Source organism: Delphinus delphis, chromosome 14 (assembly GCF_949987515.2).
Source record: "Delphinus delphis chromosome 14, mDelDel1.2, whole genome shotgun sequence".
NCBI lineage: Eukaryota > Metazoa > Chordata > Mammalia > Artiodactyla > Delphinidae > Delphinus > Delphinus delphis.
The window spans coordinates 31,432,294-31,458,183 of record NC_082696.1 but is presented as its reverse complement, the minus strand read 5'-3'; the positions used below and the strand labels follow the sequence as shown (position 1 = coordinate 31,458,183).

General features: G+C 39.3%; 1 protein-coding gene across 11 annotated transcripts in view; it reads right to left on the bottom strand.

The window, feature by feature from the left end:
- The window catches only part of EPB41L2 (erythrocyte membrane protein band 4.1 like 2), a 214,652-nt gene that overhangs the window by 40,229 nt on the left and 148,533 nt on the right, over positions 1 to 25,890 (bottom strand). For all 11 annotated transcript variants that reach the window (XM_060029959.1, XM_060029961.1, XM_060029969.1 and 8 more), the window contains 7 exons: positions 23,013 to 23,088; positions 19,104 to 19,322; positions 17,444 to 17,531; positions 12,775 to 12,927; positions 12,189 to 12,286; positions 7,673 to 7,845; positions 2,462 to 2,634 (listed from right to left, as the gene is read on the bottom strand). In XM_060029959.1, coding sequence (XP_059885942.1) covers positions 2,462 to 2,634; positions 7,673 to 7,845; positions 12,189 to 12,286; positions 12,775 to 12,927; positions 17,444 to 17,531; positions 19,104 to 19,322; positions 23,013 to 23,088 — 980 coding nt within the window. The remainder of the gene's footprint in view (positions 1 to 2,461; positions 2,635 to 7,672; positions 7,846 to 12,188; positions 12,287 to 12,774; positions 12,928 to 17,443; positions 17,532 to 19,103; positions 19,323 to 23,012; positions 23,089 to 25,890) is intronic.

The following is a 25,890-nucleotide window of genomic DNA, read 5'->3' as shown; positions in this document are numbered from 1 at the left end:
TAACTTAGAATGTGTGGACCTAGTCAATTAATATCAGTGGAGGGGAAGTGTTTAATTACACTTATTTCTCATGTACTAAAAGGATGTGTGTGAAAGTGTAGAGATCATACTAATTTGAGGTTAACCAGTGATGGAATTTATGCACATGTTTACACTCTACATTACGAAGGGTATAAGATGAAGTGGAGTGTGGTTGACCGCACAGATTTAAAGCTCATGTAGGAGAGCCAGCAACTGCTTCCTCTTCCTCCGTTTTGTCATTCAAGTCACAGTCATAAGAAACAGTCAAGGAAGCAGCTTTTGCCTCCAGATAGTAGAGGGATAGAGCCAGAGGAAGGGAAAAGGTGAGAGAAAAAGGCACTGACTGAGACGCAGAGAGAAGGACTCCAAAAATGAGGATGAGGGAGGGAAGGAACAAAGGGGAGGTGATGGGAACACGGTGCTGGATGTCGGTGGGGAGGAAGGAGACCCAGGCCTTGGGGAGGCTGGGGAAGGCAAGGTACCCACCATCATCGAGCAGTGAGGGGAAGCGAGGTGGAAAGCGTCTGCAGAAACTGAAGAAGCGCCCGAACTCTGAACCCTTGTGCTCAGCCTCTTTTAGAGGCTTCTCGTGGGCGGGAGGACAGTCAGTCTCAGGAGGGGCTTCAAGAGGATCCAAGCCAGAATCACAAGCCCCCCGCTCTGATGTTTCGCCCGGGGAAGGGAGCTCTAAGCTGTCTAGTGTGATCTGATCGGCCTCCCCAAAGGGGTCTCCCTCCCAAATGTCTGAAAGCAAGTCCATTTCAGGGGCTGGCAATACGTGTGGGGAAAGAGATGAAGCACAGCGGATGAGTGGTGAAGGTGGGCACGTGGAAATAAGCTATTCTCAAAGCAAACCCATGGTTGAACGTGAAATTACACAGCGGATACATTCAAAGGAGAACCGAAAGCAAGAGAGAGAAAGAGGAGAGAAGAAGTGCGTTGTTAGTGAAAATGTTTACTCAGAAGGACTGTATTAACACAGTGTCATTAGAAACTGAATTAAATGATCCATTTATAAAACAGGAAAACTGGACTACTTTTATCACATACAACTTATAGGTAATAGGCTGATTTAATTATTAATTTTCAACTGGTTGCAAACGGATCCTATGCAACTCAAATAGCATTATTACTTTTGAACCTGGTCGCTGACAAACCCTGAACGCATTAGTGAAAAGGCCAGTCGTTTACCAAAAGCAGGCAGAATTTCCCTTGGAATTTAAAAGAACTTTTCTTTCGTATCACATTATCTAGGCAGAATGGAACACAGACTTTCTGAGATTCTCAGCTCTCCTATTTCTGATGTAAGTAGCCACTCCTGGGTGTCTTGGTAGCATAATCATAACCTATCCTGACAACTTTTCAGTTACTGATAGATACCTTGTTTGCTGTGATTCCTGTTATTCTAAACTAATTTTTAATCAAATCCTTTGTGGAATATGATATTCACAAATTTTTTAACAAAGGAATGAAGAGGATCTAATGGCACGTGCTACCAGAAGCATCTGTCCTTGTAGCATAAGACAGGGCCCCCAGGGTGCCTGAGCCCTCCTCTCTGCTGGGTTTGGGGGCTGTCAGTGCAGGAAATCCTGAGACACTGGCAGTTACCTCATCTAGCCAGTTCTTTATAAATTCATGTTGCACATCTTTAAATTTTTCAAAGTTAAAATTTTGAAAACACTATAAATCCACAGGATGATTTCATTTCTTTTTCATGTTTACTTCCAATGTTACCCATTCAAAAGTTGCTTTGTGCAGACATGGAAAAGAGATCTGAAGAACTCAAAGCCACTTCAAATCAACTTCTAAGTGACTATACTTGCCCAAGGTAATATAAAATAACCCCGGCAAGTTTGAAAACACAATATAGGTTACTTCTCTGTTCACTATGGTATACACACCAAAGAAGACTGAAAGCAACACACCATCTTCTCACTCAGTATTCAAAAAACAATTACTTAAAACTTTCTTCTTCATCAGTGGTAGATTATTAATGAAAAATCGTATTTTTCATAAAGACCACCTTTCTTCTTTTAAAAAATTCAAGTCAATACTACAATAAAATAATCAAGACATAGGCTACACATTAAAATTTACTTGAAACAAACCAAATATGAATTTCAAATCATCACAGCTTTTATAATTGGGGGCTTAATTAAATAGGATGATTATAAGGATGGACAAGAGATCAATAAATTACTTGCTTGTATTAAGGTAATTTACGCTGAAATATTTTGCTTTGAACACCAACCAGAAGAAGGTTAGAGACTCAGTCCAAACCGGCAAGAGCATACACATACTTGAAAAGTGGGAAATTTTATCAACACAGAACATACAATGGCTGATTTTAAGATAAGTGAGTTCTGAAACAACAAATGCAATAGACAGCCTCTTGTCTAAATACACATTTAAAGCCACGTATTCAACTAATTAACCATACCTTTCCTTCAGTGAGTTGCACGTGTGGGGTTTTAGCTGGGCTTCTAATGTCCCTGCTGCCATCACCATCTTGTACCACAGCAGGGCTCACAGCTCCAGGGCCACGTGCTGAAACCTCCCCAGCAGGGCCAGGAAAATCCTTCGTAAGACTTCGGTCCACACCACCAATCAGAGCTAGTTGAGAATGACCATACAGATTGCTTTAGGACACTTAAGCGATAAAATTTGATGAACGCCCTGCCTTCCCAGATAAACAGGCACCTTATAGACAATTAACAGAAATGGGAACACTGTTTGATCATGAAAATAATGTATCAAATAAACTCATGTTTAAACTTTTAATAAATTCTATAAGTATTCTGAATTGCAACCCAATAAATTAGACCGAGCTCTCAAGTCACAGATTTTTGAAGGATAAGACACTGATCATAGAATTGGCCAGTAGAAGGAGCTCTAAGACCAGATGAAACACCAGAGTCGGGGTACTATGTCAGAATTACAAGGTGAGCAGTATTTTAATTCTCTGGAGTCTCTTTAATCTTGCCTGAACTTATTTCTGAATCTACCTATTGCAACAAATAATTACCTAGTTATTAAAATGATTTGCTTCAGTAAGTTTTAAGAATTCCTCCATAAAGGAACCTTTAATTAGAACACCAGTCGAAATTGCAACAAGACAGTAAAAGTAGATTTTAGAGAATCAACTTCTACGTTTATGTTAATATTTTTCATTTTTTCTAACCTCCCTCCTGAATGCCTCAACTTGACCTACAGTAAGTCTAATACATAGAAACCCTCTGCCTTAGCAAATCTGGCCTTATGTGTTCCCTTCGTCCATCCTACAGATGTGCAGGAACATACATCGTGTTGACATTTCTGTCACAGGGCAGATCAATCCAAGACGGCTTCAAATCTCAACAAGGCAAAGTGAGTAGCAACCGGCAAAAGCCTCTGTCCATCTGTAGTTTCTTCCCCAAAGAAGAAACCATTGAGGTCATTTCACCAGCATAAAACGCGCTTTCCTGACACAGTGTGGCTTGCTCTGGCCCCATGCCCCTAGGGAAGCCCACTGTTTAACTTTAGGTTGCAAGCTCTTGGAGGGCAGAGACTGTGTGTGACCCACCATACTGAACTTGGGCAACACCTAGACCTCTAATCCATGTGTTACTAGAAGCCTCTTAATCCACACCCCTCACCTGCCCTGTCCAAAACTTCCTTCTTCTCAGTCTTGACTTTTTGCCAAATACACTCTCATGCTTGCACCCAGTTACTCAAGTCAGATACCCTGAAGTCTCTTCCTTTACCCCTCAACAACCAGCAAGTCCAATAGAGCCCTTGGATGTATTTCTAAATGTGGCCGCTTGCTTCCATCTCTATTTTACCACCCGGGTCCCTTTCAAGGCTTTCACGGCTCTTAACACTCATACTTTGGAAAGCCCACAACAAATCATATCAAACATTAAAATGAAGTCACATCATACATTAAATATAATTATTTTCTAGATTATTTATTATTATATTTTATATTATATTATATAATTATATTATATATTTATATATTATATTATACATCATACATTATATTATATATTATATTACATATAATTATACATACATATATTATACATATATTATAATTACATCTATTATAATAACATACATATGTTATAATTATATTATATATTTATCTATTATATATAAATATATTTATATATTAATATAAATATATTTATTTATTTAAATAAAATTTATTTATATTATATTTATAAATATATATAAATATATTTGTATATTTATATGTTTATTATATATTGTGTATATAATATATTTTTATATTTATAAATATATTATATATATTATATAATTATACATCATACATTAAATATAATTATTTTCTAGATTATATTATATAATTATATATATAACAAATATAATTATATTATATTATAAATATATTTTATATTTATATTATTATATATTATTATAATTATTTCATACATTAAATATATTTTATTTTCTAAATATAATTATTTTTCTAAAAAAAATCTTTTTAACTTTTAAAAAGATTTTAACAATTTTTCCTTGGAAAGTATATGAGTAACTCTTTAACCTATGATTATGGTTTCTAAGCGCCCATCAATGCATACTCAGAGATTTACTGCAAAATGAGAAACTCTGACCTAGAAATGGCTTCAAATGTAATGATATCAAAATTTTAATGAATATCCAATTTAAAGTTGCCTAATGAAGTTGGCAAAATATTGACCAATATTTTTATTTTTAACAATAATACTTTTGTTAAACACTTAATGATTTCAGTTTGCAGCTAATAATTTTTGTCAGGTCTTAAACCGTGTAGAACCCTGAGAAGTTTATAAGCCCAAGGCACAGAACCTATGGTGCCAATGACTAATTGGTCTACTACCATTTGAGACAAAACCACCAGGACTCTCACACCAGGAGTATTCCTGACAAGTCGGCCTGAGCTTCCTCTCTCATCCTCTCTAATTGTTCTGGACATGGCATCAAGTGATTTTTGTTTTTTTTAAAGATAGATAGCACTGTACACATATGTGCCTCTATAAGTGTGTACACATGTGTATGTATGTACAACACACACCCTTCAATGGTTTCCTAGAATAAAAACCACGTTCGGCACCAAGAGAATGTGACCTGCAAGGCCCTGTGTGACCTGCTCCCAGCCTACCTCTCCCTATCACTAGTCAGTTCTGACTGCACTTGCCTTCTTTCTGCTCCTAGAATGTATCAAGCTGTCCCTAAACTTTTGATCTTCAGACCTGCTACTCCTGCCACGGAATGCTTTATCTCCTGTTCTACTCACGGCTGCTTCCTTCTCATCCTTCAAGTCTCAACTGAAATGGTTCTTCCTCAGATATGCCTTCCTTCCCTGATGACCCAATCTGTAATGCCCGATTATACTTTCCACTTCCAGGAAATCATCAGTTCCCCTGCTCTCACATGCATCTGGGGTGTTAATGCTCTCAATGACTGATTTGCCTCCTTTCTGGCTTGAATAGCAATCTTGGAATCTCACTGTTCTAAAATAGCTATCCTAGATTAATTTTTATTTTGACATTTGATCTTTAGATATCACATTGATTTTTACTTTCTACATAATCACTAAAAGACTTAACTTGTCAAATCTTAAAGTGAAGAATATTTATGTATTTAAATAGCCTGTTTAAAAACAGGAGAAAGAAAACATAACACATATCAACAACAACAACAAAAGGTATATGGATGGTGTGGTGGGGAAAATAGAGCTCAGTACCAGGTTACAGCCTAGCTTTGCTCTGGGGGAATAAAAGAACATAAGCCCTATCCAAATAGTTCCCTGTCTGGTCATGTATTGGCATGAAAAGCCTCCTATTTCTCACAACAACACAATAATCCTTTTGAATGGCTGGCCCATCTGATGAATTACAGTGTCCAAAACACAAAAGGAAAAATAATGGATTACTGTGCCATGTTTGTTGCTTTTACTTGTGAAAATCATTGTTTTCAGATACGGACCCACTATAACCCTCTGCACTAACTGTGCATACAAGATGGTGGGCTTCCTTGAGCACAGTTTATATACCTCAAAGAAAAAGCAGTAGTTTACTGCTCTTTTTAAGCCCTAAAATTCGCAACATGAGAGTTATAAAAACCTCATAGTTTAAAACAAAGGCTAAAAAGGACAGTGTTCCAGAAAGAGGAATGATTTCTCCCAGGCATTAAATGACACTGATCACATTTATTCAGCACTTGTATAAATTCTCTGTGACAAGGGGCAAGACTTGTGAAATATTTACATAACTGGGGACATTTTTTGGATTTACTTGGAAAAAGTACTCAGTTGTTGATGAGCTAAAATATACTCTGACAACTATCATGCAGTACTAATTCACTAAATTTAAATCACTGCATTTGGGAACGTGGACATTTATTTGAACCACAATTTATGATTCTGTTGCACATTTTTTTCTGTGGTCTCACAAAACTATATGAAAGATTCTCCAGAAGCAAGATTCAATAACTATATGTACCAAAATGCCCACCAACAAAACTTGGGAAGTATCTGTGTGTCTGGCTGGATCTGTTTTCTAAGTTGATTCCAGGAAAAATAGATCAAGGCCAAGGAGTGTCAATCCTTCACTACTGAGAGAAGATTTTTATCTATTAGCATATCCAATCTGTTCAGTTCAGCTGATTATTTGAAACATAAGTTGTTCAAGTTCGTATTTCAGAAAGATATCAGTAATAACAATCAAAACCAGGTTTTTGCTGATAAACAGTAGTAAAATAGAAAATTTCCAATTTAGCATTACTACTTTTGTGTATATGTTTTGAGATTCATCAGCCAAAAAATGTTGGAGAACTACTTCTGGTAGAAAGGTATCCATACCAATTACTTGCTATTAGGTAGAAAGAAAAAAAAATTTTAAAGCATTCTAATATAAAATTAACCTCAGCTCTTTTATAGGAAATCTGCTATTAACCCAAAATTAGACAGGTAATAAGATACATATATAAAATGAAGGGAAGCAACATCAATTTATTTCCATGTGTAATTTATTTAAAAACTACATATATGTAGCTAAATGAGAATTCTAATAGAAAAAAGTTATACACGTCTCCCCTTGGATGTAAGAACAGATGAACACACTATATTTCCTTTTTGTTAAGCACTGTATTTAAACTAATCCTTGGAAGCTGTGAATGGTTTCCGGTATGCTAGAATGTCTGTTAAGCTTTAGTAAGGGTTTTTAAATTCAAAAATGTGATGATGCAATGGATGTTTTACGTTCCTTTGAATAAAAGTTCTATATATGCTATCACACCAAAACCCCTTGGAATTACATGTTTGCCATTACTTAACAAGTTCAAGAAATTAAGTCACATAACATATATCACGATTAAGTCAGACCAGTAAAAACATCTGTCCAACATCTCATCGACAAGAACTCAACTGATATTTGTGTGTATTTACAGTGCCAAGAAAATTTACGTTCAGAATGACAACTTCAAAACACTATAAAATTATTTTCTTATGAGTGTAAGTAATAGTATTTTATTTACTCAGGAAAAAAGAATGGTTCTCCCTCTAGGGTATTTCTGGGGATCTTATTAATAAGTAGATCAACATTTTCTGATCCCACTGGATTAGAGAAAGATTAATGGAATCCAGAATCCTAATAAGTGTGTTTACCTCCATCTAGGCTCCTGGAGACCCGCTTACTAGAAGTGCGTTCAAAGTGCGGTGCCGGCCTATCAATGAGGGTGCTGGCCTGGCGGGTCTGCGCTTGGGTACGGCCGCTGTAGCGGAACTTGGACCCCAAGGTCAGGAACTTGGCCTTTGGTGGCTGCTCTGGAGACACAAGCCTGTGGTGGGAAAAGGGAACAAAATTAGACTTTATGGATTTTTTTTAACTTTGAAACTATATATTTTAATATCTCATTTCATTAAGTATGATTATTTGGTCCAAAAAATGCTGCCTAAACTTCCTAATAAAAATCAACATTATTTATAAACCCTCCTATATACAGAGCTTTATGATAATGATAAGATGAATAAATCCTCATTCACATATTCATGAATAATGTTTTCCTCAACCAGAGCAAAAACGCAGCTGTTTTCAGTGTATATCAAAGGTTATTTATTTGTATTAACTTAAATCATTTATATAAACACATGTGTCTGAATTCTTGCTCCAAGCCAGAAGTGCCAAGCAGCAATCCATTGCCGTTAGTAATTCTTAATATTTATGTCCATTTCTCTGGGAAAGAACGTCTAACTCAGGAATCTGTCCCATCAAGTGACGCTGTCCCATGAAGAACACCGCACAGTGGATCTGTAGGGACGACGAACACCCTTTCTTGCCAGCACAATTCTCCTGCTTAAACCCCAGGTCCGTAATGAATGAAGTACAACTCCTGATGGCAAGTACTTCCAGACTTATGTGAAAGCACGGTTTCAGTAAGTGAGCCAATCTTGTCTGGTATACAACTGAACCTATCTTGCCTTCACTGCCTGATGAAGAGCTGGCAAAACATCTTAACAAAAAAGATAATCCCAGAGCTCTTAGAGAATGTATTAAATAAGAAGACTGCAGTTGACAATTCCAGAATATGGAGAACTCCACCAAAATTTTTCCTATCATTATCCAAAGAGTGGTTTCTTAAAGGGTTCTTTACCGTTCCGAGTATCACTAGCATTTCTGCTCAACTTTTAGAAACCTTCTGCTTAACGAGCAATGAAAAGAGATTCAAGTCAAGGTAAAGCTACATGGTAATACAAGAGGTGCTCCCCCATCAGTTCAGGATTCTCCATCGTATCAACCCAGGAAAACAACGTGTTAGAATGAGACTGATGTAAAAAGAACTAATACGCTCTTGGCTTTAGTCTTGTCATAGAGGCTAGCAGAAGTGTTCCTTGAAAACTTCCATTTTCTGCCAATAGATTTTCAAAGGAGACAGAGATGATGTTGCTGAGAAAGCATAATCTGAAGACGTCAGTGCCTCAAACTGTACTTTGGAAAAAGCTCTATATTCTTAAATTAGAAAGCCGGAATACTAGACATTTAGACCAGAAATTAACTCTCGTCTGTGCTCTGTAATCTCTTTCTCTAACAGTGAATGAACCTGGGACGCTGAAAGATTAAATGTCTCGGCACACTCATAACGAGCACCAGGGGCAAGGTGAGAAATGTGGTCATTTACCATGCACTGCCTCCTGATGGACTGAATATGGTGGGTTTCCCTACCTTGCAATCCAGCTAGCTATGGTCTAAGAATGCCGTGTAAGACAGCAATGATGTATAGAAAAAAGGGTCATTGGCAAGCTTATCAGTGCAGTAATTAAGAAATGCTCATTCTCCTTGAAAAACAAGTTGCCTAAATCACATTTATTTTATCATGCATTCATGAAGCATGCCCTGTAGGTACTGAGAGATCAACAAGTGGACAAAAAGAGACATTTCTAAAAAATATCTCAAAGGAGAGACATGCATCATGACCCAAAAGGAAATACCCCCTCCTCCACAAAATTTTAAAAACTAAACAAAAGACAACAAGTGCTGGCGAGAATGTGGAGAAACTGAGACCCCTGCATACTATTGGTGGGAATACAAAATGGTACAGAAGCTATGTGAGACAGTAAGGAGGCTCCTCAAAAAATTAAAAATAGAACCACCACATGAGCCATCAGTCCCACATCTGGGTATTTTTCCAAAAGATCTGAAATCAGGATCTCAAAGAGATATTAGCATTCCCATGTTCATTATGCCACGAGTCACAATAACTAAGATATGGAAACAACCTCACCATCCATCTACAAATAATTGGATAAAGGAAATACAGGATATACATACAATGGAATACTATTCAGCCTTTAAAAAAGAAGGATATTCTGCAGTATGTAACAGAATGGACCTGTTACATTCTGGAATGTAACATCCTTAAGATGGAATGGCCCATCTCAAGGAGGGACCTTGAGAACATTACGCTAAGTGAAACAAGCCAGACACAGAAAGCCAAGTACTACATAATTCTACCTATATGATGTATCCAAAAGAGTCAAAATTCGCAGAATCAAAGACTGGAATGGTGGTTACCAGGGCCTGGAGGGAGGGTACGACGGGGAGCTGTTAATCACCAGGCAAAAAATTTCAATTAAATAAGATAAATAAGCTCTAGAAAGCTGCTATACAACACTGTACCTACAGTCAATAATAATATATTATACATTTAAAATTTGTTAAGTGATCTTGCCACAATAAAATAAAATTATTTAAAAGAAAAAAAAAAAGACTAGAGGCAAACAGGAGAGTGAGACTGGGTTATCTGCTACCCTTCTGCAGGTACACTTCAGTTGACTATATCTCAACCAAAGGCCACATCTTCCCAGAATGAGCAGCTCCATATGAGGATTTTCTCTTACTTCCAGTTTAAAAAAAATATAAATCCAAGAAGTGCAAGGAAAATATTTTAAAGGCAGATTTAAGTCATAATGCAAAAGAGGGAAAATCATTAACTAGAGGATTTTTATTCTGTTTATGTCAAACTGAGATAAAGTGCTTTCTTGCCCAACTGGCACTGGTGACCACATACACAAAGTATTAGATTACAGATTAATTTTCTGATCACAAAGAAATCCTTAAGCAATTAAGCTACAATTAAACAGAAACTAGTACCAAAACAAAAAAGTGTTGACCACAAACATTTATGAGTTCTCTCTAAAAGAATCTTTTTGGTGATTTAAGTCAATAGTAATATGACTCCTCTGAAATGAGTATATTAGAGCAGTTTTGAAAATAAATAGCACACTATGCTACAAAACTAAGAATAATGATGATAATGATAAACATTATTTCATACCAGAAATGGTTCTAAGTTTGTTTCACGTGAGCTATATCATTTAGTTTTCAAAACAACCCTGTAATATAGGCACTATTATCATTACCACCATCACACAAATGATGAAAGGGAGAGACTCACAAAGGTTGAGTAACTTACCTACAATCACACATCTAGTATGTGGAGGGGCAGCATTAGACCTTAAGAGTGCAAAGCAAAAACTTTAAAGATGAAGGGTCTAGATATCACAGCTATCTAGACTGCAGTAATAGGAAACTGAGGAAACAGAGAAAAGGAAGATCAGCAAACCACACTTTGCTAAGAAAAGCAATGTTAGTAAGTATGCCCCTGAATAAAAGTATGAAAGGAGACAGGACAAAAGCTATAGGAGGCTAAAAGGTCTAAGGAGATCTTCTGGGTTTTTTTGGTTTTTCAGGGAGCAGGACATGGACATGTTTATTGGCCAAAGAACTCATCGAAGCCACCCACTGGGGGCACATGATTTACAAAGCACAGTCCTACGTGAGGCATGAAACAAGGGATCAAGGTAGAGGAATAAAAGTTCTATATATGCTCTTTCTTGAAACAGGAGAGGAAGAAAAGAATGAATGAAGGGAGAGGGAAACGATGCTAAATTATAGACAAAAAGAGAAAAGGAGAAGATGCATGAAACCAAGAATGCTCACGACCCACAGCATCTACTATCACCTTCCAATGAAGGGCATCTGAGCAGAGGGGCCAGGGTGCCCTGGGGCTCAAGAAGACCAGGAATATTTGTGATGGTGGCAATAGGATCCAGCTGACGTGGGAAATGATCTCTCTGTAACTGCACCAACCCAAAGCGCTGTGTGAGTGTGTCTGTCTGGATAGTTATGCTATTGAAAGCAACACGTGGTAGCACAGGTATAGAAATGGTGAGGTCGGGACACAGGACTCATCCAGGACCAGAAGAGTGGAGGCTGATGTGCAAAAAGGGACAGGGACTTAGCAGGGAGAACACTCCTAACACAGTAGCAAAGGGACAGAGCACAGGGCTCAGGGTTGGTCTGGCTGGGAAAGAAGTAAGACAGGAGGGAGCTGATAAGAGCAACTAAGTGAAGCCTAAGGTGAGTGACAGTGAAAGAGCGGCAGCCGGGGTGGGAGGGTATGCTGGTGAAGGGCAACTAGAGTGAGGGACCACTGCAGAGGCAGAGCAGTTCTGAGCCAGGACTAGCACGGCATGGTGACAGAAACAGATACACGAAGAGGGAGAGCAAAGAACCATAAAGCAGTTGTAGCTGCGTCTGCCACGCTATCCACTGCCCCCTCCTAGGATCTAGAGGGTACCAAGATCTGTTTTCATGAATCCCAAGCTGTTTTCTCAAAATTACCTGTAGAAAGTATGATGTTCCACGCACACTTTCCATAACCTTTTCGCTGCCCGATGGTTTGGCAGTTTAAAGCCAATGGTGCTCTCAAACTGTTCCAGCTAGAATAAATCCATAAAACAAATTAGCATATCTCCTAAGAGCTGATTAGAAGCTACTGAAAAACATGGATTATTCAGATATTTCACTAAGAAGTAATTGTTCTTCTTGAAAAAGGGCAAATATCAACTACTGACATAAATCAGCTATCCCTCAATGTCCACTAATTCATTTTACCACCTTCCTATCGATCTTGACCACTTAGCTGATGCAAAGATAAAAGAAAAATGAGCCCCCCCCAGATGTGGCAGGCACTGACTACTTTTCCTTTTCTGTGAAATTGTGGCTGTTGCTTGTTTTGTTTTATCAACAGGAATACATATATGCACGTTTATCATCAAAAACCCTTTTTTTTTTTTACCATGGAGGAATAAATAATAGTTCATTTTCTTAACATTCAATGGAAAAGAATTCTGGTAGTTCGTGGCCATAAAGGAGAACACTGACAAAGCCCGATTAGATATGCCAAGGGCTAGATGACTCTGCTTACCTCTGCTGGCCTAACTTTTATGTAGAAGTTACTGCGCTTATAGGAGATTTTCAGGATTTTCGGCCAAGCAAAACGATTGATTCTCAGTCTGTCTTTGTAGATGAGAAGCCCATTAGCACACACGCCCAGCTTGATGTCCACGCCTTCTGAGTCCTGCCAACCATAAGCCATTTGACCATGGTTAGAGCTGTGAAAGTTATATAGGTAGGGAAGTCAATGATGCCCCTCAAACCATGATCAGGAACGCCAATTTAACGGGTCTGTATTTCAACTGCAGTGATCGTACACAAGTTAATAGAAACAGTAGGACATACAACACATCTTAAACCTAGATATTCCTCTTGAGGGGTCAGATTTGAGATATGGCAACATGACTACAGGACACAACATTCTTCAAAAGGCCTAACTAATATGTCCTCAAGCTCGGCTGTAAGAGCTAAAAGGGAGGAAAGGAAATAGACCTCAATTTAGACATCCTGAAGATACAGGAGATAAAACATGTTTCCTAGAGGCTATTCCAGCCCCTGGGGACAGTCTGTCGGCTTACCCTAAGGTGCAGTCAGCCATTTTACTGTAGGCAAATTTATCTCAGAGGATTATGCTAGCTAACAGCTGTTAAGTAACATCTATATGCTGGAGAACACCAACTCCTCATAGAAAATTTCTCTTCTAGGCTGACGGTGTTGAAATCTTTGAATTCTTCCAAGCAGTTTTTCAATAACACTAACTGCTGACATCCCGTTCTCATTGCAACATTCCTTTGGCTGGCATATTTCAAATAGACTACAGACTATTCTTGAACTTATTGTTTTCTTTCCTCGGCGTTTTAATTTGGAAAAGATGACAATCTAGAATAATCGCCAGCCTGAAAGATTTTTTTTAAAAATCAAATACATTTACAGACAAAAGTAAAAATCTGCCTCCTCACATTTCAAGTAGTGGTTGAAGATCTAATATGTACAATACTCAAATATCTTTAAGAGAAGAACTAGATCTCATTCAAGATATGGAAAATTGAAGATTATTATTCAGGGATATTCACATTTTTAGAAATCATTAACAACATGGAACAAATTCTCACAAAATATGCTGAAACAAACCCCACATAGTCTAGGTTCGAGTCAATAAAACTAAAACATTTCAACTGCCTTGTTACTGAGAACCATTTAACGCAATTTATTTCAGTTTTTTAAAAATAGAAATACAGTACTAGGTAACTGATGCCAATGGCATTCACTGCTGTGATATGTAATCAACTCATATACAAATAAAATTACATTAGACCGGGGCGTCCCTGGTGGCGCAGTGGTTGAGAGTCCGCCTGCCGATGCAGGGGACACGGGTTCGTGCCCCGGTCCGGGAGGATCCCACATGCTGCGGAGCGGCTGGGCCCGTGAGCCATGGCCGCTGGGCCTGCGCATCCGGAGCCTGTGCTCCGCAACGGGAGAGGCTACAGCAGTGAGAGGCCCGCGTACCGCAAAAAAAAACAAAAAATTACATTAGACCATCTGAGCAGGTTTAAAAATCTCATCTACAAAGGTGCTTTATTCACCCATATCCTGACAGCCACAGTTCTCTCTAGGAACAGAGTAAAAAGCCAGAGTGAACCAGGCACAGGTGCCTAAGCAATTTGGCACCAGACACAAATGACGTGTTTGCCCAAAATATCACTGGCCAGGGACACAGGGAGCAGGCCGGAAGACTACCCAAGACAGCATGTTCTCAGCACAAATAAGGAGGCAACCCTCATTTGAAACATTAAACAAAGCTATCTCTAGTGTGAGGCAATCTTTCAACAGGACATTGAACCTATTTTATCTGACTGAAAAATAAACACAAACTGGATCCAAGTAAATCAGCTGAGGTTCGATTGTTCCACATATTGTTTTACAATTATCAGTATTTGTGTGAATAGAAATTACAGATTAAGGGAAAGAAGTTAAAGGGAAAAAAAGCATGCCTTAGTTCTCCATATTTGACTTCTGCCATTCAGCAACAAAGTCAGAAAAATAAACTAATAAAAAAGGAGCATCTTGGGCTTCCCTGGTGGCGCAGTGGTTGAGAGTCCGCCTGCCGATGCAGGGGACACGGGTTCGTGTCCCGGTCCGGGAAGATCCCACATGCCGCGGAGCGGCTGGGCCCGTGAGCCATGGCCGCTGAGCCTGCGCGTCCGGAGCCTGTGCTCCGCAACAGGAGAGGCCACAGCAGTGAGAGGCCCGCGTACCGCAAAAAAAAAAAAAAAAAGGTGGGAGGGGCATCTTCTCCACCTTGCTCACTGCCTTAGGAAGCTACCCCATATGGACAGCAACAGGATCCCGCTCCCACTGACTTCAGCCAATGGAAAGTTCTTGAAGAAGATCAGAGACAGGGAGGAGCGCAAGGAGGTCAGGGTTTTTAACACCCAGACTCCTTCCTTGTGTGGTCACATCACGGTGGCTATCTCCTGGACCATCGCAGCTCCTCTCAAGACAGCCCTCTCCACACAGATCCCTCCCCTGGGTTCTGGCAACTACTCTTTGCCTCACCCCCCGCCCCCCCACCCAGAGGGGTTAGGAGAGCTGCTGTTACCAGCTCATGGGCACCATTCTACTCTTGTGGTTTCCTTCTATCTTTGTCAAGAGCCCTTTTAGTCAACACCCTCACCTTGTCCTAACATAAGTGTGCCATTAAGGACTCTTCTGACGATAAAATATTAATTAAAAAATAATTTTGAAATATGATCTCAAGGTAATGAAAAACGTATACAGGCACAAAACTTTTAAATACATGAAAAGTTCTCTTACATTGCTACAGATTTTTTTCCCATGAGCTGCAAATATCTTGTGCATCAGATATTATCTAAGTCCACCAGATGATAAGTTGAATGAATGCGCGTTATTCTGATTTTTTCTAAGTGATCTACTCCTAACCACACAGCAAGAACTGAAATTACACTTATAACAAAACCAGCAACTTTTTTACTTTTCTAACATACAACTTCAAAAACAAGAATCCCAAAACCTTCCAGGACTGTCATCTAAGGACTGCTTTCTCACTAATGATCAACAAAAGCAGCAGATGTAAGATTCACGTGTGGCAAGAATAACAGGGTTTAGAGGAGAGGTGGGCTCTGGGCGTCTTTCTGATACCAAATCTGCTCTGTCCTCCCTCCCTTATTTCTGTTTGCCTGCTGACCCAGCCTGTCCCCATCATACAGAGAAATGAGCTACAAGACACTCAAGTGTGGAGAAGATCTGTTTTACCTCCCAGTAGGATTTATCAGCAGACATCACACAGATGGGACTACTTTACACTGTGTGGCTTGAGGCAACAAGCCAGATAGTGTAACAAGCCATATGCATTCTGTTTTATGTAGTTTTCGTAAAAACAAAAACATCCGACCCTTAAATGAGATAGTGTAAGTGAAAGTACTTTTAAAAATTAAGTGTATACAGCACGTAGCAGTTAAAAAATGTTGCTGCCAAAGACTATTTACTAACATGGAGAAGTGTTTATAAGAGCAAGTTTAAAAAAAAATTTATGAAATAATACTCATGGTATAATCTCATTTTTAAAATGTGAGTTCAACTGCTCAGAGATTTTTTTTTAAATAAAACAAGAAAATACTAACAGTGCTTGTTTCTGCATAAAGACATTTCAGTCTTTTTATATTTTTCTGTTCACCTCTATTTTCTAGGATGAAGATGTATTACTTTTGTAATAAGGAAAAATATTTAAAGAATAAAGGAAGGCACAGAGGCAAAAGGGGTGCTTTGCAAATATGAAGTACTATTAACACAAAAGCAAGAATTAGTAATCTGAGGCCAAGGGAAGGAAGATACCTTTGGGTGATAGGCCTTCCTAGGGATTTCTCACCAAGGGACTGACGGGTCCTTTAAACGCAGGCAGCAATAGGTTCCCTCTGCATGTTGAGCCGACTCTGGACATACTTTTCAAAACCAAGTGCATCTTTCATCTTGTCTCTTGTCTCTTGTACTCCCCACCTACTGCTCCCGCCCCGACTCTCCCTACTACCTGATCATCCAAACTAGGATCATGAAGTAGGTGATGTGTGTTACTGGCATCTTCCTCACCAAACCCTGCCTCTCCTATCAGCTACCTCCATGATTCCATTCTTTTCCCACTGCTCACATGGGACAGAAGGTCTAATTGCCTGGAGCCTGGGCCAGCACAGTGTATCTTACAAGAAGTACAACAGACCAGTAGGGAAAAGCCCAACTCTAGGGCTCCTTCACTGGCAGTTTTTCAGAAAGTGGTCATATCCATGCTGCCTTGCCCTTTCATGGTGGCTAAGAGCTGCTCTCCTCTCCCAGGACACAGGTGGGAGACGGGGCTGGGACAGAGGCAGCACTTGCAAGAGCAAAAGCTGGGACAGAACAAAGGTAGGACGAGGGGTAAAGAAGGCTGATAAGGTGAGTCTTACCATAAGTATATGTGAAAGGGTATCAACTTAAAAGACCAGGAAAAGAAGAAAGAATAAGAGGGAGAATCAATGATCCCTCCCCACAACCATAACCCCCCCAATTAGAAACCCCAAAGAAATACAGTCCCTTGTGTGAGGGTGAGGATCCTTTTCTGAAAGTGAACTAGGCTAGCCTACAACTGGAGCCCTCTCAAAACTTCAGCCAACAGACCGGAAAGAGGGCCCTTTCCGTTCCACACACAGTACCTTGGCATGATGCAGGTCGACTCCATACATGGAAAGTCTCTTGGCATTTTCTAAGAACTGAGAATCAGCTTGTGCTGGAGATAAACCCCTAAGAATCAAAAGAAACAATATTATCTTACTGGTGGATGCAAAGCAAATGTAACCAAACTAGAGAAAGGGGTGCATGAGCTTGGAGAGTTTGGGGTGGAGGGAGTAGCCCAGCTAAATGTGCAGACAAGGAGGAATCAGGGAAGAAGGCTCAACTCTCAACCTCCAGCATTTTTCTCTTACGATCCTCCGATATGGACCTACTCACTGCAAGGATGTGTCCCTCCACACTCACCCTTTTTATCTTAGAAAGTTGCTTTCACTTTTTTCCACTACGGAAAAAGCCCCAGCAATAGTGGGTACAACATAAATTCATTTTAAAAATAAAAGAATAAAAAAATAGAAAGTCATTTCATCTTTCTGAAATAGACGAATTCTCTCCTTAACCTTATTTCATTACGACTGACGACACTAAAGATGAGAAGTACTTGTGCTTGATGTTACACCTGACATGTCCCAACTAAACAAATTTTAAGCTCCTAGGAAGCAGGGCCCTGTTAATTTTCATATTCCCCACGGCATCTACTGAACAGACCTGGAATGAAGTTAATAAGAAAATATTTAAAGTCAAATACTGCATTTTTTTTTTTAAAGAAAAGTCAGTGAAGGCAGTCTGTTTAAAAACATCTAATCTCTGAAAGTTCCTTTCAAATCATTTCAGTCAAAATTTTTGAAAACTTCAATTCTGCCATATGGGACAAGTTAGAATTTCGTAGCTGGGAGTTTTAAAAACTCATGCTTAAGAGAACCATTTGTTTTCACAGATATAAAAGTTCTCAAAGTGTAACATGGTATTTAAGTAATTAATAATAACCCTCAGTTAAACCAAAAGTCATCTTCTGTGGATAGAGAAACCGCCTGTAGATTTACTACCCTTAATGCCCATTACCACTCACATTTCTGACTCAAATCCTGATGCCTCATTATCTCCCTGGCTTTCTTATCAAATATGGTAATAAAAATAATTAAAAGGCAGAAGAAATGTATAATCAATGCCAAACAAGTACGTGGTATGTTTGTTTCAGGTGTGTGTATGTGTATGTGTGTGCACGTGTGTGTATGAAGGGAGAGGACTGGAAGTAGGGCACAGGAGATATCATAGGGAAAAGTAAATTTTTTTATTTTTTTAATTTTTTTTTTTGTCGTACACGGGCCTCTCACTGTTGCGGCCTCTCCCGTTGCGGAGCACAGGCTCTGGACGCGCAGACTCAGCAGCCATGGCTCACGGGCCCAGCCACTCTGCGGCATGTGGGATCCTCCCGGACCGGGGCACGAACCCGGGTCCCCTGCATCGGCAGGCGGACTCTCAACCACTGCGCCACCAGGGAAGCCCAGTAAATTTTTTTAATAAATGAAAACATTTAGTCTCATGAGCACAGTTCCTCATATTACAGTCATAAAGGCAATGGAAGGCTGTCTCATGACTCCAAGTTATCTTGACTAGCACTAGGTGAAGCTCCACAAGGGCAAACTGAATAATCCCATCAACTATGCTCAAATGTCCAGCAAATGCTATAAGGGAAGCCATTTAAACCCACCACGGTCACTCTCTCCAGTAAGCAAGTCTACAGACCTGTGGGTCTTATGCAGCTCTGCCACTTTCTCTTCCAGTTCCTTCGTCTGTGTAGGGGCAAACTGGAAGTCACTGAGGTCATGACTGCCATGCTCTTCTGGGTCATAGTCCCCAAGTTCAGCCTGCAGTGTGTACGATCCCAGGAGGGCATGTGTCACAAAAGAGCAGGGCAGGCGGCCTGAGGCAATGTCCTCCCGGAGCTGAAGGCACAAGAAGTATCTGTGAGGAACAGGGGACAAAAGGGTGGGAGAACAGTTAGTTAAGATTTTAGCGCTCATAAATATGATTCTGATGTTTCTCTGAAACAAATATATAATATAGGCACTCTTCAAATGCAGAACAAAAGAAGTGTTTTGTAATAAGAAGCCCACCTTCCTCCATGGACTCCTAAACTTGTGACATTTATAAAAAATGCATCTAGAGGGCAAAGTAATAGAGTGGAAATTCTGAATTGCTATTCAGGCAACAGTGTATTTTTACTATTACAAAAAAAGAGTTTTGTGACTGCAGGTGAAATTCTCATCACTTAGTCTCCTTGGCTTTAAAACTGTAATCAAGATTAGCATGCTCTTCAAAAGTTATAAAGACTAATAAAATTTAAGAAATAGCTACAGTTCTTCATTCAGGATTTACATGAAAAGCTAAGGTCACCCACCCTTCATCCTCTCTATGCTTTTCATACTAATTTCTTTTCCTGAGACCCTTTAACAACAATGTTAAGTCAGTCTCTACTTGGAAGCCCTTACTTGCCCATTTACCCCATCTATAGAGGCAGCTAATTCAGTTTACAGTAGAAAAATCATGGGCTTCAGAGCCTGGCAGAGCTGACCATGTGACCTTGAGTAAGCTAATTTACTTGCCTAAGTCTAACTTCCCACCTGTAAAATGGGAACAACTCTATTTCCCTTTAAAGATGAGGATAAAAAATTAGATAACATAAATAAAAGACATTGCATGGTACCTGGCGATCGATAACTAGTAGCCATAATCATAATAATGTTATTATTAGTTATAATAACAATCATTCAGTGTTCCAAGTGGATTATTACACAGTTATAAAAGATTCTGGCTTTTATTAAATAACGTGCAAAGACACGTTACTTATATTTTATGAGGGTTGGGGGGGGTCCCCCATCAACTCCTTTTGTTAACATTTGAAAACCTAATTTCTAGTCGTGAATTGAACCACTTGCTAAGGTTACCACTGACTCCTCCCAAGAGAATGGCAGCACCCCCCCCCCTCCCCGTTCTTGAAGAGACTGCCATTCCTGTTAGCTGGTGGCTTCTTCCTGTGGATGCTTTTGCCTGGCGGGGTTGTCATGGCTCTGCCCTCCTTTTGCCTCCACCTCCACCATGTTCAAAGGGGCACGCTGCCTGTGGTCCAGGGCTCTTGCTGTTGCATCAGAGAGCGTGTCCCAGAACATGGCATCAGCCATCCCCCAGTTACACCTGTATTACCACCCAAATCTCCTGTCAGGCAGGGCAGGGATTCTGTTTATCATCATCATAAGCCCACAGTTATTAGCAAAGTACTTGCCACATGACGAGAGCTCCATAATTTTCTAAGAATGAAACTCATCTCACTACCACTACAGTCTGAGTATTTTTAAGCACTGCAGTAGCTCTCTTTCCAAGGAGAATTATGTGTTTCCTTGACCCCTAGAACAACATGAGCATCACTGCTTTATTTTAGCAAACTAAATTTTAAACTACGATTCCACGTTATCCTCAAATTCTCTAGGTCTAATCAAGAATATCACTAGTTCTCCACATTTTACAGCACTGTTAAGACCTAAACACAAAGATTCCATCTATTACTAAAATCTTCTTGCTCCTCCTCATATTAGTATATCTACTTTTCACATTGATCCTTTCTTCTGTTTTAAAGCCTATGGCTACGGCCCGAAAACTTCAAAAAGCCGCAACAGCCTCCTGAGTTTCCCAAGTCCATCTCCTTCATACGGCAGGACAGATGATTCTTCAGACATAATTCTGAACTGTGTTCTTGCCCTCCTCAAAAGCCTATCCCACCTTCTAGATGTTCACTCAAGTCATAGTGAAGATTTCAATCGTAATGTAATATTTAGGCTGCAAAGCTACAGGCTGGTCTCAAGCTTTTAGTTAGCTCACCAGACGACTATTTCATTCTTCCCCAAACGCGCAGGGAGACTGTTCAAGGTCCCTCTAAAAAGAAAACCAAAGCACTTTACCGATGCTATAAAGTTGCAATCACCAAAGGATTATCATCCCCAAACGAATCACTGCAAGGAGGAATGTATGTACAAAGAGGGCGCTGGGTCACAAAGCCCCAGTTATGTGCACTGTTCAAAGGCCCTCCCGCAGTGAGGCCTACGTGCGTATCCTACGCACGGCAACCTGTCAAGTTTCATGCTCTAAGCAGCTCACTGCGTAGTTACAAAAGCTGCTATTTATTATTTACTAGCTGAAGCTAATTCAATCAAAACTTAATTAGTATCAGTAAATCCTTATTCAGCAACAACCAGTAAAGGGCGGGCGGGCGGGGGGGGGGGCCTGTCATTTATCCAATCTTGGAAAAAAATCTCCATTATTCCTAGTTCACACGGATATCACGCACTTGCTTAAATATCTACCCAACTTCACATCTGATGACAAAACTGGCCTAGCAGAAAACGTCAAGGACACAGGAACCACCGGAATCAAAAACACAGTCTTTAGCTAACACCCTGTTAATTTTCCAAAAGTATATATACAGAATGCAGTTTTCCTTGGCCAAGTAATTAATCTTTTAAAAATATATACAAATCACTCTATAGACCTACTCTTACCAGAGCTAAGAATTCCAATCGCTGATACCCAGTTTAAATAGGGCTAAGATATCAAGGTACTCGTGGACTCTAAATGTTCCTTGTTCCCATTCAAACACTTAGTCACTCTCAAAATCAGTAAATGCTCTCCTGCTCCTAAACTGAAATTTTTATTTGCAATTTAAGCATGTGTCTGTATTGTCCAGATAATCTCAGAGGAGATGGAAATGAAACAGCTACTGACTCTTACATAAGAAAGCCTACCTTATTAGTTTTTTATCCTGGGGAGCAGGTGTGTGTGTGTAAAAATTACAGTTCAAGAGACTTCCAAAAATTAACTTTTAAAAAGTTTTTCATTTTTCTACCTTTATATAACATTTGTAAGCTGAGATTAGTACACAGGCACATATAGGTTACACAATAAAAACTATCTTAGTATGAAAATCTGAAATATTAAATACCAGTGATTTTTGAAAGTATAACATAGGAAACAAAGTTGCTGCATTTTTTTTTAATATTTATTTATTTATTTGGCTGCGCCAGGTCTTAGTTGCGGCATGCGGGATCTAGTTCCCTGACCAGGGACAGAACCCGGGCCCCCTGCATTGGGAGCACGGAGTCTTCACCACTGGACCACCAGGGAAGTCCCTGCCGCAATTTTTAAAAAATATTCCATTACTTCAATATAAATGGGAAGTTAAAGAAAAGTGAATAAAATTTCTGAAACCAGAAACATTTCAAACTATTTTGGAATATCCACTTCCAAGGAAACGTCTAAAACTCAGCTTAAGAAAAAATGTTTTGGTTTTAATCCTAAAATTACCATCATTCCCCCCCAGGGCACTGAAATAAATGAGAGCTGTAAGTAAAGAATCATTTTTAGGGGCTTCCCTGGTGGCACAGTGGTTGGGAGTCCGCCTGCCGATGCAGGGGACACGCGTTCGTGCCCCGGTCCGGGAAGATCCCACATGCCGCGGAGCGGCTGGGCCCGTGAGCCATGGCCACTGAGCCTGTGCGTCCGGAGCCTGTGCTCCGCAACGGGAGAGGCCCGTGTAGCGCAAAAAAAAAAAAAAAAAAAAAAAAAAAAAAAAAAAGAATCATTTTTAGTATAAATGTAAAGTACCTGGTGATATCTTCAGTCAACTGAGAAGGATCAGGAGGATAAAACTTCACATTAAAGCTGAAGAGCCAAGGAAGATCTGTAATTATTAAAGATCATGATTATTTATGCAACCAACACAATCACCATTTATACTGATAAAACTTAAAGGTCAATGTTCAAATAGTATAGATCAGTCCTGCTATAAATCAGTTTAGAGAATTTTTTTAATTTAAAGAAAATATCATTTACAAAACAAAAATGAAGTGAAAAATAAAGTAAAAATCAATTCCATAAATAACCCATCATCAAAGAATAATAGGTTCACTTTTTTATAAACATTTACTGGTATGTCAACAAATGTTTTATATGGTGATCTAGTATGCAAACATTTTAATATAAACTTCATGTAATAGTTCTGAGATAAGATTTTTTAACCATAGGATCTCTAGATGCCAAATATTCTCCACAATTTAAAAACAACCAAAAAAGAGGGCTTCCCTCGTGGTGCAGTGATTAAGAGTCTGCCTGCCAATGCAGGGGACACGGGCTTGAGCCCTGGTCCAGGAAGATCCCACAAGCCACAGAGCAACTAAGCCCGTGTGCCACAACTACTGAGCCTGCGCTCTAGAGCCCATGAGCCACAACTACTGAGCCCATGCGCCACAACTACTGAAGCCCGCATGCTTAGAACCCATGCTCCGCAACAAGAGAAGCCACTACAATGAGAAGCCCGTGCACCGCAATGAAGAGTAGCCCCTGCCCGCCGCAACTAGAGAAAAGCCCGCACTCAGCAACAAAGACCCAACACAGCCAAAAATAAAATAAATAAATAAAATATATATTTTTTTAAAAAAGCAATTTAGGATTTCTATATTGTTGGGGGAAGAGGAGTAATGATCAAATGACTCTATAACTATTCAAGAAATAATGGGCTTCCCTGGTGGCACAGTGATTGAAAGTCCGCCTGCCGATGCAGGGGACACTGGTTCGTGCCCCGGTCCGGGAAGATCCCACAGGGCAGGTATTATTTTCGTAAAGGGATCAAAATAATTCCAGTAGTCTGAATTCAGAGTTATACTCAAAGTTCATGGTATTTCCAAATAAAAACATAAAAACTGTGTGTGTGTGTTATTTCATTTCACACATATTTGAAGGCCTCACAGTTGCTTTCATTTAGGGAGTTGAAGAAAAATTTCTTGAATCCCATTCTCTTGCTCAATGGATCATTTTGTTCTTTTCTCACCGCAGACACGCTAACTTTTCTCCTACTCAGAAGTCAATGAAGAGTTATTGAATAGCTACTGTGAATACACAGAACTCTTGCTGGATTTGGGCTCAATACATCATTATTCTACTAATAACACAAACCTATCAAATTTAATAAACAGATTTAAGTTCCCGCTATACATTTAAAACACCATAAAAAAGATAGAGAACTTTCCCGAGTATTAAGAGACATGCCATTTCTTGGCCAGTAGCACCAGGGTGGCTGTGATGCGTATGTACTTCTTCAAGGTAATTATTAACCCATAATTAAGCAAAGTCATCACAGGATTATCATATCACTTCTTAATGGATCTTTATTTATTTGTTTCCTAGGTATTAACACCAGCACATGCTTACCTGGATACGACAACAGGGATAAGTTTCTGATAGAACACATATTTCAGGTTCTATTTCCAATTCTAAAGTTGATAAAGTTGTACTGATAATGCTGAACTTTTTATTTAGTTATGTAGTATCATTTTTACCTAGCTATATAAACAGTCTATCTAGCTATGGATTGTTTATATATTAATACAGGCAAGCCTAAGATATATAGCCTTATATATCTATATAGTCTTATTTGTGTACATTTGAGAAAATAAAGATTTTTAGGCAACTTTTACACAGAAACTGATAGGCTGTCAGTTGTCAAACGTAACTCAAAAAAGATTAATGTTTACCTCTGTTAACTGAATGACAATAAATCACTGCAGAGGTTGGGGCTAAGACAGAACAAACAGTTCTTTCATCCATTGTAACACAAGCAGAAAGGAAGAGGTAAAATGCAACAGCTAAAACTTCGTTTCCTCAGCCTACTTTCATGATCAGGACGGTACAGGATTCCACTTAGGGAACTAGTTCCAATAGTTTGAAAATGCCAAATCCTGTGTTACTGTTATTCCTCTTGCCAAACCACAAGGGCAAAAGTCCTGACTAACTCTAAAAAAAAAACTTCACAAATAATCAAAACGTAAGACCGTGATTCATAATCAGCAAGAAAGAGTCTTGCCTTCCAAAAGTTAGGATAGCTCCATGACTCTGAAGTGAGAAGCACACAAACATAATGCAACAAAAGCCAAAGCAAAACTATAGGAAACAAATTCGATGGAACATCAATCATGCTTCACAGGTTATCCTGTTCCATCCATGGTTTGGGTCACTTGGCAAGTAGGGTTTCAGAGAAAGTGAAAGAACCAAGCATCCATACCTTTTTGAATTCATGCACTTTGCAGAGTTTTAACAACCGCAGAAGGGACTAGAAAAAGTTCCGAAGCTTTCTGGTACAGTTTCTTCCATAATATAAGCATAATGTATCTCTGTCTAATTACTCCTTTTCACTACTTTCCCCCTTTTCTATTATGAAGCAAACATGAATGGATGAAACACCAAGATAATAAATGCAGGGCAGAGGGGTGAGGGAGGGAGGGAAGGATGGAAAGCCAGGGATAACAGTTAAAAGATAGGGTGACCAACCACCCCAGTTAGCACTAAAAGTCCCACATCCTCACAGTCCTGGGCAAATCAGGAAGGTCACTCTAATCAAAGATATTTTAAAAATGAAAAGAAAGATGAGTCTACAAGGAGAGGAAATAGGAAAAATAAGGTATACACTCAGTAAAAAAGAAAAAAAAAA